The sequence below is a fragment of the Zalophus californianus genome, chromosome 13 (genome assembly GCF_009762305.2).
Source record: "Zalophus californianus isolate mZalCal1 chromosome 13, mZalCal1.pri.v2, whole genome shotgun sequence".
Classification (NCBI taxonomy): domain Eukaryota; kingdom Metazoa; phylum Chordata; class Mammalia; order Carnivora; family Otariidae; genus Zalophus; species Zalophus californianus.
Window position 1 is genome coordinate 13,715,494 of NC_045607.1, and position 15,589 is coordinate 13,731,082.

Here is a 15,589-nt window from a genome sequence, read left to right on the forward strand (position 1 = left end):
CTCCCTTATTTTATAACATAAATGCAATTACTGTAATCATAAGAATGCAAATAACTTTATAGATTGGTCAGAATCTTTTATAATCTCAGGAACACTAAGCATTTAGCAATTTAAGAAACAAGTCATTAAAGATATTTTTATGCTTTATTTGCTTTGTCAGTACCAAGGCCTTGAAAGTTCTATTTTGAAATCACTAAACAAAATGTTCCATTGACCTTTTAGAAACTACTCAAGTTATAGATTAATGTCCATGCTTTAAAATTTGGCTCTAAGTAAAATTTGTGTTGTTTTTTCATAATCACACATACTCCACCCCCCTCCCCCCAGATATAAAGACCCTGTTACCAGTAACCAAGCCAGAAATAAGGAGCTATTTTCCAGAAAGTTGGTTATGGGAAGTTCATCATGTCTCCAGAAGGTATTATACTTACTCAACATTCCTCTGAAAAATGTGGGAAAATGCAAATATTATAGCCAAAAGTCTGGAAACTACCCATTTCCCAATAGTTTATTTAAGAGTTAAGACAGTATTAGCATTTGATCAAATTTTGTTTTATTTGCTTCACTTTTTTTTTTTTTTAATGTGTGCTTGCTCTAGTAACTAGTTCTAGGGCAAGATTAACTAACTCTTGGTGAGGAAAGGTGCTATTGCATTTAATTTCATTCTACCTCAATAAGTCTATACTGAACACAAATGTGTGCTATATGCTATAGTAAGCAGCCATTTTCATCCTGAAATAGCTATACTGTAAAATAAATATTGATTAATAAGAAGAAAGGTTCTTTTCTTGTTATTCAACACATTTTTATGGAATGACTGCTCTGTCCCAGGCACTGAAAACAGTGATAACAGTGCTGAGTCCCTGAGCATCACCCTTCCCTGGGGACTCAAAACATTGACTTCAAGGCGCAGTGTAAGCCCTGAGGCCCAAGCCCGCCGTCAGTCTTAAAATGGGTCTCCTCGTCTCTGCTCTTGTCGCCTCTAGTCCTTCCTCCACAGTGTTGTCCATTTCAGCTGGCATTGCCCCTTGGCTAGCACTTCCTCCGGTAAGCCCTCCCACCGCTCTCCCCAACCCCACCAGCAACTGGATTCATTACCCCTCCCAACTAGCCCTGTTGTGTGTAACACACGCCTTTATAATGGCCTGTTTACCTGCCTGTCTTCCACATTAAAATGATACTTCCAGGACAAAGACTAAATTCAGATTACTGTTTTATATTCAGGACCTGGCATAGAGTCCAGCTGTAGAGGCACCCAAATAAATGTGTTGAATCAATGCACACTGCCTCTGAACTTTTTTTTAATTTTTTTTTTTTAAGATTTTATTTATTTATTTGACAGAGAGAGACAGCGAGAGCAGGAACACAAGCAGGGGGAGTGGGAGAGGGAGAAGCAGGCTTCCCGCTGAGCAGGGAGCCCGATGTGGGACTCGATCCCAGGACCCTGGGATCATGACCTGAGCCGAAGGCAGACGCTTAACGACTGAGCCACCCAGGCGCCCGCCTCTGAACTTTTTTAAATGCTTTATTGGTACAGCTATTATAGTGAATTGCAGTTTATTTATTAACTTCTTCTAGTAGACTATAAACTACTTGAGAACAGCACTGTATCTTTAAGTGCTGTGTCCTCAGTGTCAGTGCTATGCCTGACACAAAGTTGGTGGACAACAGCTATTTGTTGAATGAAATAAATAGATAGATAAGCTTAATCTTAATCAGAAATTTTTAGTTATGTTGACTTTGTTATGAGCAATGTTAAGATGCATGACTTTGCTGCCCTATTTTAGAACATACCGCACAATAAGTACCTTTTTGTATGCTTTGAATTTGTGGTGTTTCAAAGGCATCTTTCTGAATTTGAATTCTCTTCATACGAGTGAAATATTTAAAAACATGCAACACGTAGGAGAGTTAATGAATATATTTTTCTTGCTTGATTTTTCCTTAATACCTGATGTACTTTTGTTTTGTTGTGATTTTTTTCTTCTAAAGTAGTATGAAGCAAAAATTCTGTTAGTGAATGCTGGCAAGTTGGGCTAATCACTGTATTTGAATATTAACATTTTAACTTTCAGAAGCCAATTGGAATTTGTGCTACCTGATTCTCTAACTACCTGGGAAATTCAAGGTGTTGGCATTTCAGATAGTGGTAAGCAAACTTAAGCTATATACTCATTTAAGGAGTGATTTGATTAGCAAAATGTAGTTTTTTTTGTTATAATCTATATAGTTCACCCAGGACTTAAGTGGTGTCATTTGTTAAATATCCTTTTTAATGTATTACAAAAAGACTTGGATATGCCCATATCATTGACCATATTAATTTGTTCTTCTGCTCTTCTATTAGCCATCATTTTATCAATGCTGATGTCAAGTCCCCATTTTCCTTTATTTTTCTCAGCGACTGGGAGCTTGAGTAGAGTTAGAAACAAATGTATGACTTCTCTCCTGGGCGAATGCCCTTCTGTGGCTATTTAGTACAGATACTTTATTAATGACATCAGAATTGGTTTTGTTTGTTTGCTAATTTTTATTTAAAATCTTGGTTTCCACAGTCAAAATTTTATACCCATTAAATAGAGTCAATAATGAATATCTAAAAAGAGATTTGGTACTTCTACATTCTCATGCCTTAGGTAGAATTAAATCTCTGTTAGACAAATGAAGCTTTCTATTAATACCAATAATTATGGAAATACAGATCAATGAGTAGAAAATTCAAGGACATGACAGTGCAGAGAAGAACATAATGTAACATGCCTTTTTCCTTCAAGCAAAGCAAATCTGAGACACAGTAGTACTAATAAGGCATTGTAGAATTCCCTAATATGCCTCTATTTGCTTTCACTTTGGACTGAAGGTATATGTGTTGCTGATACTCTCAAGGCACAGGTGTTCAAAGATGTCTTCCTGGAAATGAATATACCATATTCTGTTGTACGAGGGGAACAGATCCAGTTGAAAGGAACTGTTTACAACTATAGGACGTTTGATATACGGGTAAGTAGGTATTTATTATATGTTCAAATAAATGGAAAAAAGGAAGAATTCTCTGATTTTATAAGAATTCTATTAATGGAATTATCACATACACAAAAAACAAAAATTCAACTCAATGAAGGGATGAAGAAAGGAGGAAGACTTACGACAAATTTTCTTATAATTCCAATTTAAAGAAGAATACAAGGGGCACCTGGGTGGCTCAGTTAGTTAAGCATCAAAACTCCAACCATGGCTGGACAACTTGTCTTCTTTTTGTCAGCACACGACTAAAGCGAATTATACAATAGGGTGACGGATTTCACCTGAAAACAATAGTCACAAAACTTTGTATGAGAACTCAATGTGGTCCAAAAATCTAACTATATTTTTTAAAAAGCTCTAATTTCATGCTTAGAGATGAGTATTTCAGTGGTTTCCAAAAATTTTGCTTACATACTCTAAATTTTGGGGGGGGAAACTATGTACCCCATTGGCACATTTTTAATTAGCATCTAAAATTTTTCATCATAACTATAACTTTGGGAATATTTAAATATTAACATTTTTTCAATGAAATGGTTATAACAAACTTTAAATGTATACAGCAGAATCTAAACACCATAACATTCCATTTAAAAATACCCAAAGAAACTGTTATTAACAACAGATTAGATATCAATTCCTTTTTCTCTGTGAACACATATTCCCATTTCACTCTCCTAATGTTATATATTTTATGCTTGAATGTTTTCTATTGAACACCCTCATACTTTGATGCAACAAAAATATGTAGATATACTGAAATTGAAATGTTTTTGAATTCCATAAGACTTTCAGTGTCAAGTAATTGCTTGTGGATTTAGTTAAAATTTTGTAAGGATTTTGATACGTATTGTCCTCAAGTTATAAATTAATGTAGGGGAAACTGACCCGCCTACAATGCTGAATCTTTTACATCTCTTTGTCCTTTTCTTTATTCATTAGGTCAGTGGCCAACTATTGCCCATGGGCCCAAACTGACCTGCTGCCTCTTGTGGCCTGTACTCTAAGAATGGTTTTTACATTTTTTTTTAAAGATTGAAGGAAAGAAGAAATTTTCATGGTGCATGAAAATTATATGAAATTCAAATTTCAGTGTCCGTAAATAAAGTGTACTGCCACATTTACCTGTGTAGGTATCGTCCATGGCAAATTGAGTAGTTGTGACACAAACCACTAAAGGGATGCTTTCATTGCTCAGAGTGCTGCCAGTTGCAATGACACAATTGTAACTCAACAGGCTCTTAAGTGACATGCATCTCACTGCACTGCCATATTTTGTTTAACTTTTAAATTATCAGTGCATTTTCATCGTATCAAAATAAGAAACAAGAACATCTGTGATATCTCAGGGTTAGTCCCTATTAATTATCTTTCCTCAAGTATAGGCCACATTTTCTTATTTCTTCTTATCTAGTAATTTTGGACTGGACCTTGGACCTTATTAATGAAATGTTACAGTGACTCTGGAGTCGCTCAAGTTCCTCTGAAGATCTTCCATTTTGGTTTGTGTGTTTTAGCAGGCAGATGGCTGAGTTCAGTCCCAAACTCTGAAATCTCAGTTCTGTTCTATTAGCCTTGGTCTGGATGCATGGAATCTGTGCTGTGTGTTGTTCAAGGGTTGGCCAGATTTAAGCAAAGTTTATACGCTGAACGTGGAACACCTTCACGTTTCGGCTCTCGTGGCTTTCGTATTCTGTCCCCTGGCTCTTCAAGCCAATACGATGACAGGTTCTGCCAGGGGTTTAGCCACTCATCAAGGCACCACTGGGGCCTTCCCTCAGGTGAAACCTGTAATCAACAGGAATCTCACCCAGGATCATTCTTTCCTTCCAGCTGCTGCCTTCTCTTCCACTCTCTAGTGCCTTTAGGCTGTGTGTGTGTGTGTGTGTGTGTGTGTGTGTGTGTGTGTGTGTGTGTGTAGTCGAGAGTTTATAGTTGTGTTTGCAGAATGGTTGTCCAACAGGACCTACTTGGCCATCACTAAAAGCAGAACTCCTGCTGTAGGCTTTTTAAATTGATATTCTATGTCTGAAAACTGAAGATATCCAGTTTTAAGCATTCTTTTCTATTCCCAACTTACTAAGAATTTTTATAATGAATTTATGCGGAATTCTGTCAAACCACTCTTCTCCTTCCCCATGCTACCCCTGCTATCCTGGGGGACTGAATCATTGACCTTGGGCAACCCAGTAGGCTTCTTTAATTCCTGCCCCACCCATGCAGGTTGTTGTGTTTCCCAAAAAGATAATTAAGAGTGAAAAAGAACATTCCACTTTTGAGAAATTCTTCAGATTAGTTGTTGAATGTTGGCATTCTTTCTTGTTTACCTGCTTTATTTATTCTGTATCTTACGATTTTATGCTTTGGGATATAGTTCTTAATTCTATCAGTTCACTAGATTTTGGAGTGAAGATGAAAAATATTCCCTGTTTCAACCAGAAGTAGATAGGTACTATTATTATTGTCCCCATTACAAAGATGAGGAAATGAACAGTTAAAGAGGTCATGTGAACTGATATTGTCCTACAGTAAGAGGCAGAGCCAAGATTAGAACCTAGATCTTTCTGGAGCCCACGTTTGGTTGTAAAACGGGTCCAAGTGGAGAATTAATAAGCAACAAGGTTAGAATATAAGGTGGGGACATATCTGGCAGGGCCTTGAATGCCAAGAGATGGCGTTCTCAGTCTTTCCTAAAATCATCATGTGTTGAATACCAAAGGCTGAGCTAAAAGATACAAAGAGGAGTAAGACACGTAAAGTGCCTCAGCCTGGGGTTCGCACTGCCTGAGGTACAGGCATGTAAAGAGACCATGCAACAAATGGTATCATGACAACGTGAACAAAGAACCTGAGCAGCTTCACACCTGATTTAGAAGGTTATAATCTAAGGAAGGTAAGGCATTTCAGAGCCGGGGCTGAACTTGCCAGACATCCCTTCACATTGCTAAATTCTACAGCAACTTGTGTATGTATGTTCAAAAATCTGAAATGAGCTTTCTCCTCTGCCTTATAATCTGAGGAATTCTTTATCACTGTAAAAATCTCAGGGAGAGTTTGTATCCAGACGAACAAGATCAGGGCATACTTTCCTTATCATAAAGTGTTGTTTTTTTTTTAAAGATTTGATTTATTTATTTATTCATGAGAGAGAGAGAGAGAGAGAGAGAGAGAGAGAGAGACAGAGGGAGAAGCAGGCTCCCAAGGAGCAGGGAGCCCGATGTGGGACCCGATCCCAGGACTCTGGGATCATGACCTGAGCTGAAGGCAGACGCTTAACCATCTGAGCCACTGAGGCGCCCTATCATAAAGTGTTTTAATATAACTGTTCACTGGTAATATTTCAGTTCTGTGTTAAAATGTCTGCTGTGGAGGGAATCTGTACATCAGGAAGCCCAGCCATTGACCACCAGGGCAGCAGTCCCTCCAGATGTCTGTCCCAGAGAGTAGAAGCTTCCTCCAGTCATCTGGTGACCTTCACTGTGCTTCCCCTGGAAATTGGCCTCCACAACATCAACTTTTCACTGGAGACTTCACTTGGAAAAGAAATCTTAGTAAAAACATTACGAGTGGTGGTAAGAAAAATATGCTTTTTTTCTGATTCTTTTTAAAAACACCTTTTTCATAGGTGAAGGTGAAGAGTATACTTAGCATGGTAACTAGTGTATGGAAGTGTCAAGTCACTATATTGTACACCTGAAACTAATATAACACTGTGTATTGATTATAATGGAATTAAAATTTAAAAAAAGAAAGAAAGAGAAAGAACAATAACACTTTTTTCATTCTGAAAAACAAGATGTCAGCAGCTTATCATTAAGTAGATCAGAAAAAGAACACAGAGAAAAATAATATAAATGTCAATGTAACAAAATGCTAACATTTGAAGGAAACTGGGTAGAGGTTATCTCAGATTTTTTTTTGTACTATTCTTACAACTTTTCTTTCAGTCTGACATTATGTTTTAAAAATTTAAATAAAACAATGGTACTTACTTACTGTATATGTATATTGTATATGGAATAATGAAAAACCACAGAGAAGAAAATTAAAATCACTGATAACTCCCACACCCAAAGATATCCAACTGTGACAATTTGGTGTATATATATACATATATACAGCCTTCCAAGATTTTCCCCCTAACACATTCAAAAGACATGTCTTGAAATCGATGTGCCAGACATTAGGCAGGTACTGGATTTCCAACAAAAAATAAGACACTGCCCATGCATTTACAGTTTAGAATTTATAGTCTAAAAAAATGTCCCATTTACAAATGAGTAAACAGACTAAAAAGGGAAGAAAACTATCATTTATTAAGTACTATTTACCCACATAGGCCATTGAGTGTTTTCTTGTTATCTTACTAAGGTTGAGATTCTTGCCAAGAGGCACATGGCTAATTAATGACAGAACTGGGCCTTCTTAGGTCTTCATTCTCTGACCTCTGTTTTCAGCCATGAAATCACTTCAGTAGACATGTACTGACTTACTTTGTGTAAGGCATGTCCTATGCATCCTTGCATGGTGGTTCCATGCACAGACTCTGGAGACAGGCTGCCTGGGTTTGAATCCTGGCTCCACCACTTCCTAGCAGTGTGACATTGGATACGTTTCTTGATTTCTCTATGTGTTCTTTTCCTCATCTATCAAATGGGAGTAATAATAGTTTCTACTTCATAGAGTATTTTTTTAGGTTAAACGAGCTAATACATACAAAGCACTTAGATCAATTACCTGGCTTATAATAACTTCTATTTAAATATTTGCTCTGGTTATTATGCAAGTAGCCAGAGAATCTTATTCTTCCATGTAGGGATATAAATATTTACACATATTTTGCCTTTTAAAAAAAGAATTTTTCAATTAGAAAGTCTTTAAGTTGATCCAAGAATTCAGGTCACATAAATTTAATTATATTCTTTCGTCATTTGAATGGGGCAGCTGAAATCCAGTGAACAAATTAAGGCTCCACTGAGGGAGTTAAATTTAATTATATTCTTGACAATGTTTTCTCCCTTTTTAGCCGGAAGGTGTCAAAAAGGAAAGTTATGCTGGTGTTACTCTGGACCCAAGGGGTATTTATGGTAGGCAAAATGATTTTGTATTTGTATGTCTTCTTTTGCTCTAGAAATTAAAGTGTCTAAGTAACCTGAAATACTGTTTTTCAAAATGTCAATTGTCTGGAATAAGAAATATCCACTTCTTAGTTCATTGACAGTCTTAATAGCATATGTTGTATTGTAACCTGCATGGGTTTAGAATAAAGAAAAAGAATTCCATTAATTTTAAGTGCAAAGCATTGAGATAGTAATAATTGCATGACTTCTCTTCAATAGTAGTCATTTTTTATCCATCACAATAATAATTTATAATATTTTCTTATAGAACCATCAATCCCAAAGAACACTTAAGAAAAAGTCATTTCCATACTTCTTTAAGACGCAGTGTTTGAAAACACAATAATGCTGATTAGTCACTTAACTAACCCATTCCTCATTGTTCCTACTCCCCTGCTTTTACCCTTCAATAAAGATATTCTGAATCTTCTCACAGTTAGAATTTTGTGAAAATCCAAGCATTTAATCAAGGCCCATACATATATATATATATATATATATATATATGCGAAATTTAGAATGTGTTCAACTAACAATTCTTTTCAACAACAAAAAAAGGTAGCCTGCCACAGTTCTTATTAAATGGTTAAAATTTACCTTATTATTGCATTGAATAATTTTTCTTTGTTTTCAGTGACAGAGCAGTGAGGAAAAAAGTTTACTTATAAATCAAGACCCTATACTCAGAGAGCCATTTCCTCTGGGCAAGCAAAGAATTCAGACCTTTACCTTTACATCAGCTGAGTACCCTCAGCTAAGGATGACTTCAACAGGGTAACAGAAAGAAAAATCCATCCTAGATGCATATATCCAGATGCTTCCTTTTTTTAAAATTTTATCTTCACACATATCTTCTTCCAGCCTGTCTGTTGTGAAGGATCTGTGGGGAGAGATATTACAAATTCTGAGGTTTGGGGCCTCATACAGTTACATCAGGCCTCAGAGCCACTGTGTCCTTTTTTTCTTCCCGTTTACCCTTGTGCCTCCTATCCTGACATTACTTCAAACTGATTTCCAAAGTGGTCCTGTCTTGTACATCCCAGGGGTAGACATCAGGGCCACACGATGGGAATGATCTTTCATCTGGGAATAAGTCGCTCGATCAAAGATCTTGGTGAAAAAAATAGTAATATTAAATTCTATGCCTCTTTCCAATCTTGCCGTATGACTTTTCTCCTTATCCTTTTAGACAACTTAGATTTAGGTACTTTGTTACTTTCTAGAGGGTACTTAGGTACTTTGTTACTTTCTAGAGGGCTAAATAGGGTAAAGATGACAATTAATTCTGTCCAGTGAGTTTGGAGAGTTTATGAAATACTTCCAATATTTATATGTTGGAATTGCTATACCAATATGATACTTTATAGAATTCCATTTTTTTTATGTTTTGTGTCTATTTTTTTTAAATTGTGATATATAAAAATATTTTATTTATTTATTTTTATTTTTTTTGTGTGTGTGTGGATATGTTTTTGTTTTTTTTTAGATTTTTTTATTGTTATGTTAATCACCATATCTTACATAATTTGTTTTGGTGTACTGTTCCATGATTCATTGTTTGTTCATAATACCCAGTGCTCCATGCAGAATGTGCCCTCCTCAATACCCATCACCAGGCTAACCCATCCCCCCACCCTCCTCCCCTCCAGAAACCTCAGTTTGTTTTTCAGAGTCCATCATCTCTCCTGGTTCGTCTCCCCCTCTGACTTACTCCCCTTCATTCTTCCTCTCCTGCTATCTTCTTTTTCTTTTTTCTTAAAATATGTTGCGTTATTTGTTTCAGAAGTACAGATCTGTGATTCAACAGTCTTACACAATTCACAGCGCTCACCGTAGCACATATCTTCCCCAATGTCCATCACCCAGCCACCCCATCCCTCCCACCCCCGACCACTCCAGCAACCCTCAGTTTGTTCCTGAGATTAAGAATTCCTCATATCAGTGAGGTCATATGATACATGTCTTTCTCTGATTGACTTATTTCACTCAGCATAACACCCTCCAGTTCCATCCACGTCTTTGCAAATGGCAAGATCTCATTTCTTTTGATGGCTACATAATATTCCATTGTGTATATATACCACATCTTCTTTATCCATTCATCTGTCGATGGACATCTTGGCTCTTTCCACAGTTTGGCTATTGTGGACATTGCTGCTATAAACATTGGGGTGCACGTACCCCTTCGGGTCCCTACATTTGTATCTTTGGGGTAAATACCCAGAAGTGCAATTGCTGGATCGAATGGTAGCTCTAATTTCAACTGTTTGAGGAACCTCCATACTGTTTTCCAGAGGGGTTGCACCAGCTTGCATTCCCACCAACAGTGTAGGAGGGTTCCCCTTTCTCCACATCCCCGCCAACATCTGTCGTTCCCTGACTTGTTCATTTTAGCCATTCTGATGGGTGTGAGGTGGTATCTCATTGAGGTTTTGATTTGGATTTCCCTGATGCCGAGCGATGTTGAGCACTTTTTCATGTGCCTGTTGGCCATTTGGATGTCTTCTTTGGAAAAATGTCTGTTCATGTCTTCTGCCCATTTCTTGATTGGATTATTTGTTCTTTGGGTGTTGAGTTTGATAAGTTCTTTATAGATTTTGGATACTAGCCCTTTCTCTGATATGTCATTTGCAAATATTTTCTCCCATTCTGTCGGTTGTCTTTTGGTTTTGTGGACTGTTTCTTTTGCTGTGCAAAAGCTTTTTATCTTGATGAAATCCCAATAGTTCATTTTTGCCCTGGCTTCCTGTGCCTTTGGTGATGTTTCTAGGAAGAAGTTGCTGCGACTGAGGTCGAAGAGGTTGCTACCTGTGTTCTCTTTTAGGATTTGGATGAACTCCTGTCTCACGTTTAGGTCTTTCAACCATTTGGAGTCTATTTTTGTGTGTGGTGTAAGGAAATGGTCCAGTTTCATTCTTCTGCATGTGGCTGTCCAATTTTCCCAACACCATTTGTTGAAGAGACTGTCTTTTTTCCACTGGACATTCTTTCCTGCTTTGTCAAAGATAAGTTGACCATAGAGTTGAGGGTCCATTTCTGGGCTCTCAATTCTGTTCCATTGATCTATGTGTCTGTTTTTGTGCCAGTACCATACTGTCTTGATGATGACAGCTTTGTAATAGAGCTGGAAGTCCGGAATTGTGATGCCGCCGGCTTTGCTTTTCTTTTTCAATATTCCTCTGGCTATTCGGGGTCTCTTCTGGTTCCATACAAATTTTAGGATTATTTGTTCCATTTCTTTGAAAAAAGTGGATGGTATTTTGAGGGGGATTGCATTGAATGTGTAGATTGCTCTAGGTAGCATTGACATCTTCACAATGTTGGTTCTCCCAATCCATGAGCATGGAACGTTTTTCCATTTCTTTGTGTCTTCTTCAATTTCTTTCCTGAGTATTTTATAGTTTTCTGAGTACAGATCCTTTGCCTCTTTGGTTAAATTTATTCCTAGATATCTTATGGTTTTGGGTGCAATTGTGAATGGGATCGACTCCTTGATTTGTCTCTCTTCTGTCTTGTTGTTGGTGTATAGGAATGCCACTGATTTCTGTGCATTGATTTTATAGCCTGCTACTTGGCTGAATTCTTGTATGAGTTCTAGCAGTTTTGGGGTGGAGTCTTTTGGGTTTTCCACATAAAGTATCATATAATCTGCAAAGAGTGAGAGTTTGACTTCCTCTTTGCCGATTTGGATGCCTTTGATTTCTTTTTGTTGTCTGATTGCTGTGGCTAGGACTTCTAATACTATGTTGAATAGCGCAGTGGTGAGACTGGACATCCCTGCCTCGTTCCTGACCTTAGGGGAAAAGCTCTCAGATTTTCCCCATTGAGAATGATATTCGCTGTAGGTTTTTCGTAGATGGCTTTTATGATATTGAGGTATGTACCCTCTATCCCTATACTCTGAAGAGTTTTGATCAAGAAAGGATGCTGTACTTTGTCAAATGCTTTTTCTGCATCTATTGAGAGGATCATATGATTCTTGTTCTTTCTTTTGTTAATGTATTGTATCACGTTGATTGATTTGCGGATGTTGAACCATCCTTGCAGCCCAGGGATAAATCCCACTTGGTCGTGGTGAATAATCCTTTTAATGTACTGTTGGATCTTATTGGCTAGTATTTTGGTGAGAATTTTTGCATCCATGTTCATCAAGGATATTGGTCTGTAATTCTCCTTTTTGATGGGATCTTTGTCTGGTTTTGGGATCAAGGTAATGGTGGCCTCATAAAATGAATTTGGAAGTTTTCCTTCCATTTCTATTTTTTGGAACAGTTTCAGGAGAATAGGTATTAATTCTTCTTTAAATGTTTGATAGAATTCCCCTGGGAAGCCATCTGGCCCTGGGCTTTTGTTTCTTGGGAGATTTTTGATGACTGCTTCAATTTCCTTAGTGGTTATAGGTCTGTTCAGGTTTTCTATTTCTTCCTGGTTCAGTTTTGGTAGTTGATACATCTCTAGGAATGCACCCATTTCTTCCAGGTTATCTAATTTGCTGGCATAGAGTTGCTCATAATATGTTCTTATAATTGTTTGTATTTCTTTGGTGTTGGTTGTGATCTCTCCTCTTTCATTCATGATTTTGTTGATTTGGGTCATTTCTCTTTTCTTTTTGATGAGTCTGGTCAGGGGTTTATCAATCTTGTTAATTCTTTCAAAGAACCAGCTCCTAGTTTCGTTGATCTGTTCTACTGTTCTTTTGGTTTCTAGTTCATTGATTTCTGCTCTGATCTTTATGATTTCTCTTCTCCTGCTGGGTTTAGGCTTTATTTGCTGTTCTTTCTCCAGCTCCTTTAGGTGTAGGGTTAGATTGTGTATTTGAGACCTTTCTTGTTTCTTGAGAAAGGCTTGTATTGCTATATACTTTCGTCTCAGGACTGCCTTTGCTGTATCCCAAAGATTTTGGACAGTTGTGTTTTCATTTTCATTGGTTTCCATGAATTTTTTTTAATTCTTCTTTAATTTCCTGGTTGACCCATTCATTCTTTAGTAGGATGCTCTTTAGCCTCCATGTATTTGAGTTCTTTCCGACTTTCCTCTTGTGATTGAGTTCTAGTTTCAAAGCATTGTGGTATGAAAATATGCAGGGAATGATCCCAATCTTTTGGTACCGGTTGAGACCTGATTTGTGACCTAGGATGTGATCAATTCTGGAGAATGTTCCATGGGCACTAGAGAAGAATGTGTATTCCGTTGCTTTGGGATGGAATGTTCTGAATATGTCTGTGAAGTCCATTTGGTCCAGTGTGTCATTGAAAGTCTTTATTTCCTTGTTGATCTTTTGCTTAGATGATCTGTCCATTTCAGTCAGGGGGGTGTTAAAGTCCCCCACTATTATTGTATTGTTGTCAATGTGTTTCTTTGCTTTTGTTATTAATTGCCTTATATAATTGGCTGCTCCCATGTTCGGGGCATAGATATTTACAATTGTTAGATCTTCTTGTTGGACAGAACCTTTAAGTAGGATATAGTGTCCTTCCTCATCTCTTATTACAGTCTTTGTTTTAAAATCTAGTTTGTCTGATATAAGGATTGCCACCCCAGCTTTCTTTTGGTGTCCATTAGCATGATAAATGGTTTTCCACCCCCTCACTTTCAATCTGGGGGTGTCTTTGGGTCTAAAATGAGTCTCTTGCAGACAGCATATCGATGGGTCTTGTTTTTTAATCCAATCTGATAGCCTGTGTCTTTTGATTGGGGCATTGAGCCCATTTACATTCAGGGTAACTATTGAAAGGTATGAATTTAGTGCCATTGTATTGCCTGTAAGGTGACTGTTACTGTATGTTGTCTGTGTTCCTTTCTGATCTTTGCTGCTTTTAGGCTCTCTCTTTGCTTAGAGGACCCCTTTCAATATTTCTTGGAGGGCTGGTTTCATGTTTGCAAATTCCTTTAGTTTTTGTTTGTTCTGGAAGCTTTTTATCTCTCCTTCTATTTTCAATGACAGCCTAGCTGGATATAGTATTCTTGGCTGCATATTTTTCTCGTTTAGTGCTCTGAAGATATCTTGCCAGTCCTTTCTGGCCTGCCAGGTCTCTGTGGATAGGTCTGTTGCCAATCTAATATTTTTACCATTGTAGGTTACATATCTCTTCTCCCGAGCTGCTTTCAGGATTTTCTCTTTGTCTCTGAGACTCGTAAGTTTTACTATTAGATGTCGGGGTGTTGACCTATTTTTATTGATTTTGAGAGGGGTTCTCTGTGCCTCCTGGATTTTGATGCCTGTTTCCTTCCTCACATTAGGGAAGTTCTCTGCTATTATTTGCTCCAATATACCTTCTGCCCCTCTCTCTCTTTCTTCTTCTTCTGGGATCCCAATTATTCTAATGTTGTTTCGTCTTATCGAATCACTTATCTCTCGAATTCTGCCCTCGTGATCCTGTAGTTGTTTCTCCCTCTTTTTCTCAGCCTCTTTATTTTCCATCATTTGGTCTTCTATATCACTGATTCTCTCTTCTGCCTCATTTATCCTAGCAGTTAGTGCCCCCATTTTTGATTGCACCTCATCAATAGCCTTTTTGATTTCGACTTGGTTAGATTTTAGTTCTTTTATTTCTCCAGAAAGGGTTTCTCTAATACTTCCACGCTTTTTTCAAGCCCAGCTAGTATCTTTAAAGTCATGATTCTGAACTCTAGGTCCGACATCGTACTAATGTCCGTATTGAGTAGGTCCCTGGCTGACGGTACTACCTCTTGTTCTTTTTGCTGAGGTGATTTTTTTCGTCTTGTCATTTTGTCCAGAGGAGAATAGATGAATGAGAGAACAAAATGCTAACAGGTTTACAACGTCCCCAGCAAATATACTGTATACAAATCCAAATTGACCTGAAACCAGGGGAAAAGAGAGAGAAAGAAAGAAAAAAGAAAGAGAAAAGAAAAAAAAAGAAAAAAAAAAGATAAAAACAAAAACAGAACAATACAAAAAAAGCAGAATGTGATCAAATATGATCAGGCTAGTGCATAGATCAATGCCACACACTAGATTTTGGGCGTATTTTGGTCTGTTAGAAAAAAGTGCCTCCTAAAATTTTAAAGGAAGAAAGACATATATGTACAAAATAAGGGTTGATACAATGAAGGGATAGAAGATGACTGTAAAGATGAAAATTATAAAAGATTTTATAAAAGGACTTGATAAGATAAGAAGTTGTTTGAAAAAGGAAAGAAGATTTAAAAAAAAAAAAGAAAAAAGGGAGAGAATGTGATCAGGCAGGAGACTAGAACAGAGCCATACACTAGTGATTTAGGGTATATTTTGATCTGTTAGAAGAAACTGTATCTCAAAATTTTAAAGAGAGAACAACTTTTATATATATGCCAAAAATAAGGGTAACTACTATGAAGGGATAAAATATGACTCTAAAAATGAAAAAAAAAATAAAAAATGTTTTTTTTTTTTAAAGAGATTGATAAGATGTTGGTTGAAAAAGGGAAAAAGAAAAAGAAAA

At 37.1% G+C, this 15,589-nt stretch overlaps 1 protein-coding gene across 1 annotated transcript in view; it reads left to right on the top strand.

The window, feature by feature from the left end:
• C5 (complement C5) overlaps positions 1 to 15,589 on the top strand; it is a 94,478-nt gene that overhangs the window by 38,928 nt on the left and 39,961 nt on the right. The window contains exons 18-22 of the mRNA XM_027616596.2: positions 328 to 418; positions 2,076 to 2,149; positions 2,861 to 3,000; positions 6,369 to 6,596; positions 8,051 to 8,111. Coding sequence (XP_027472397.2) covers positions 328 to 418; positions 2,076 to 2,149; positions 2,861 to 3,000; positions 6,369 to 6,596; positions 8,051 to 8,111 — 594 coding nt within the window. The remainder of the gene's footprint in view (positions 1 to 327; positions 419 to 2,075; positions 2,150 to 2,860; positions 3,001 to 6,368; positions 6,597 to 8,050; positions 8,112 to 15,589) is intronic.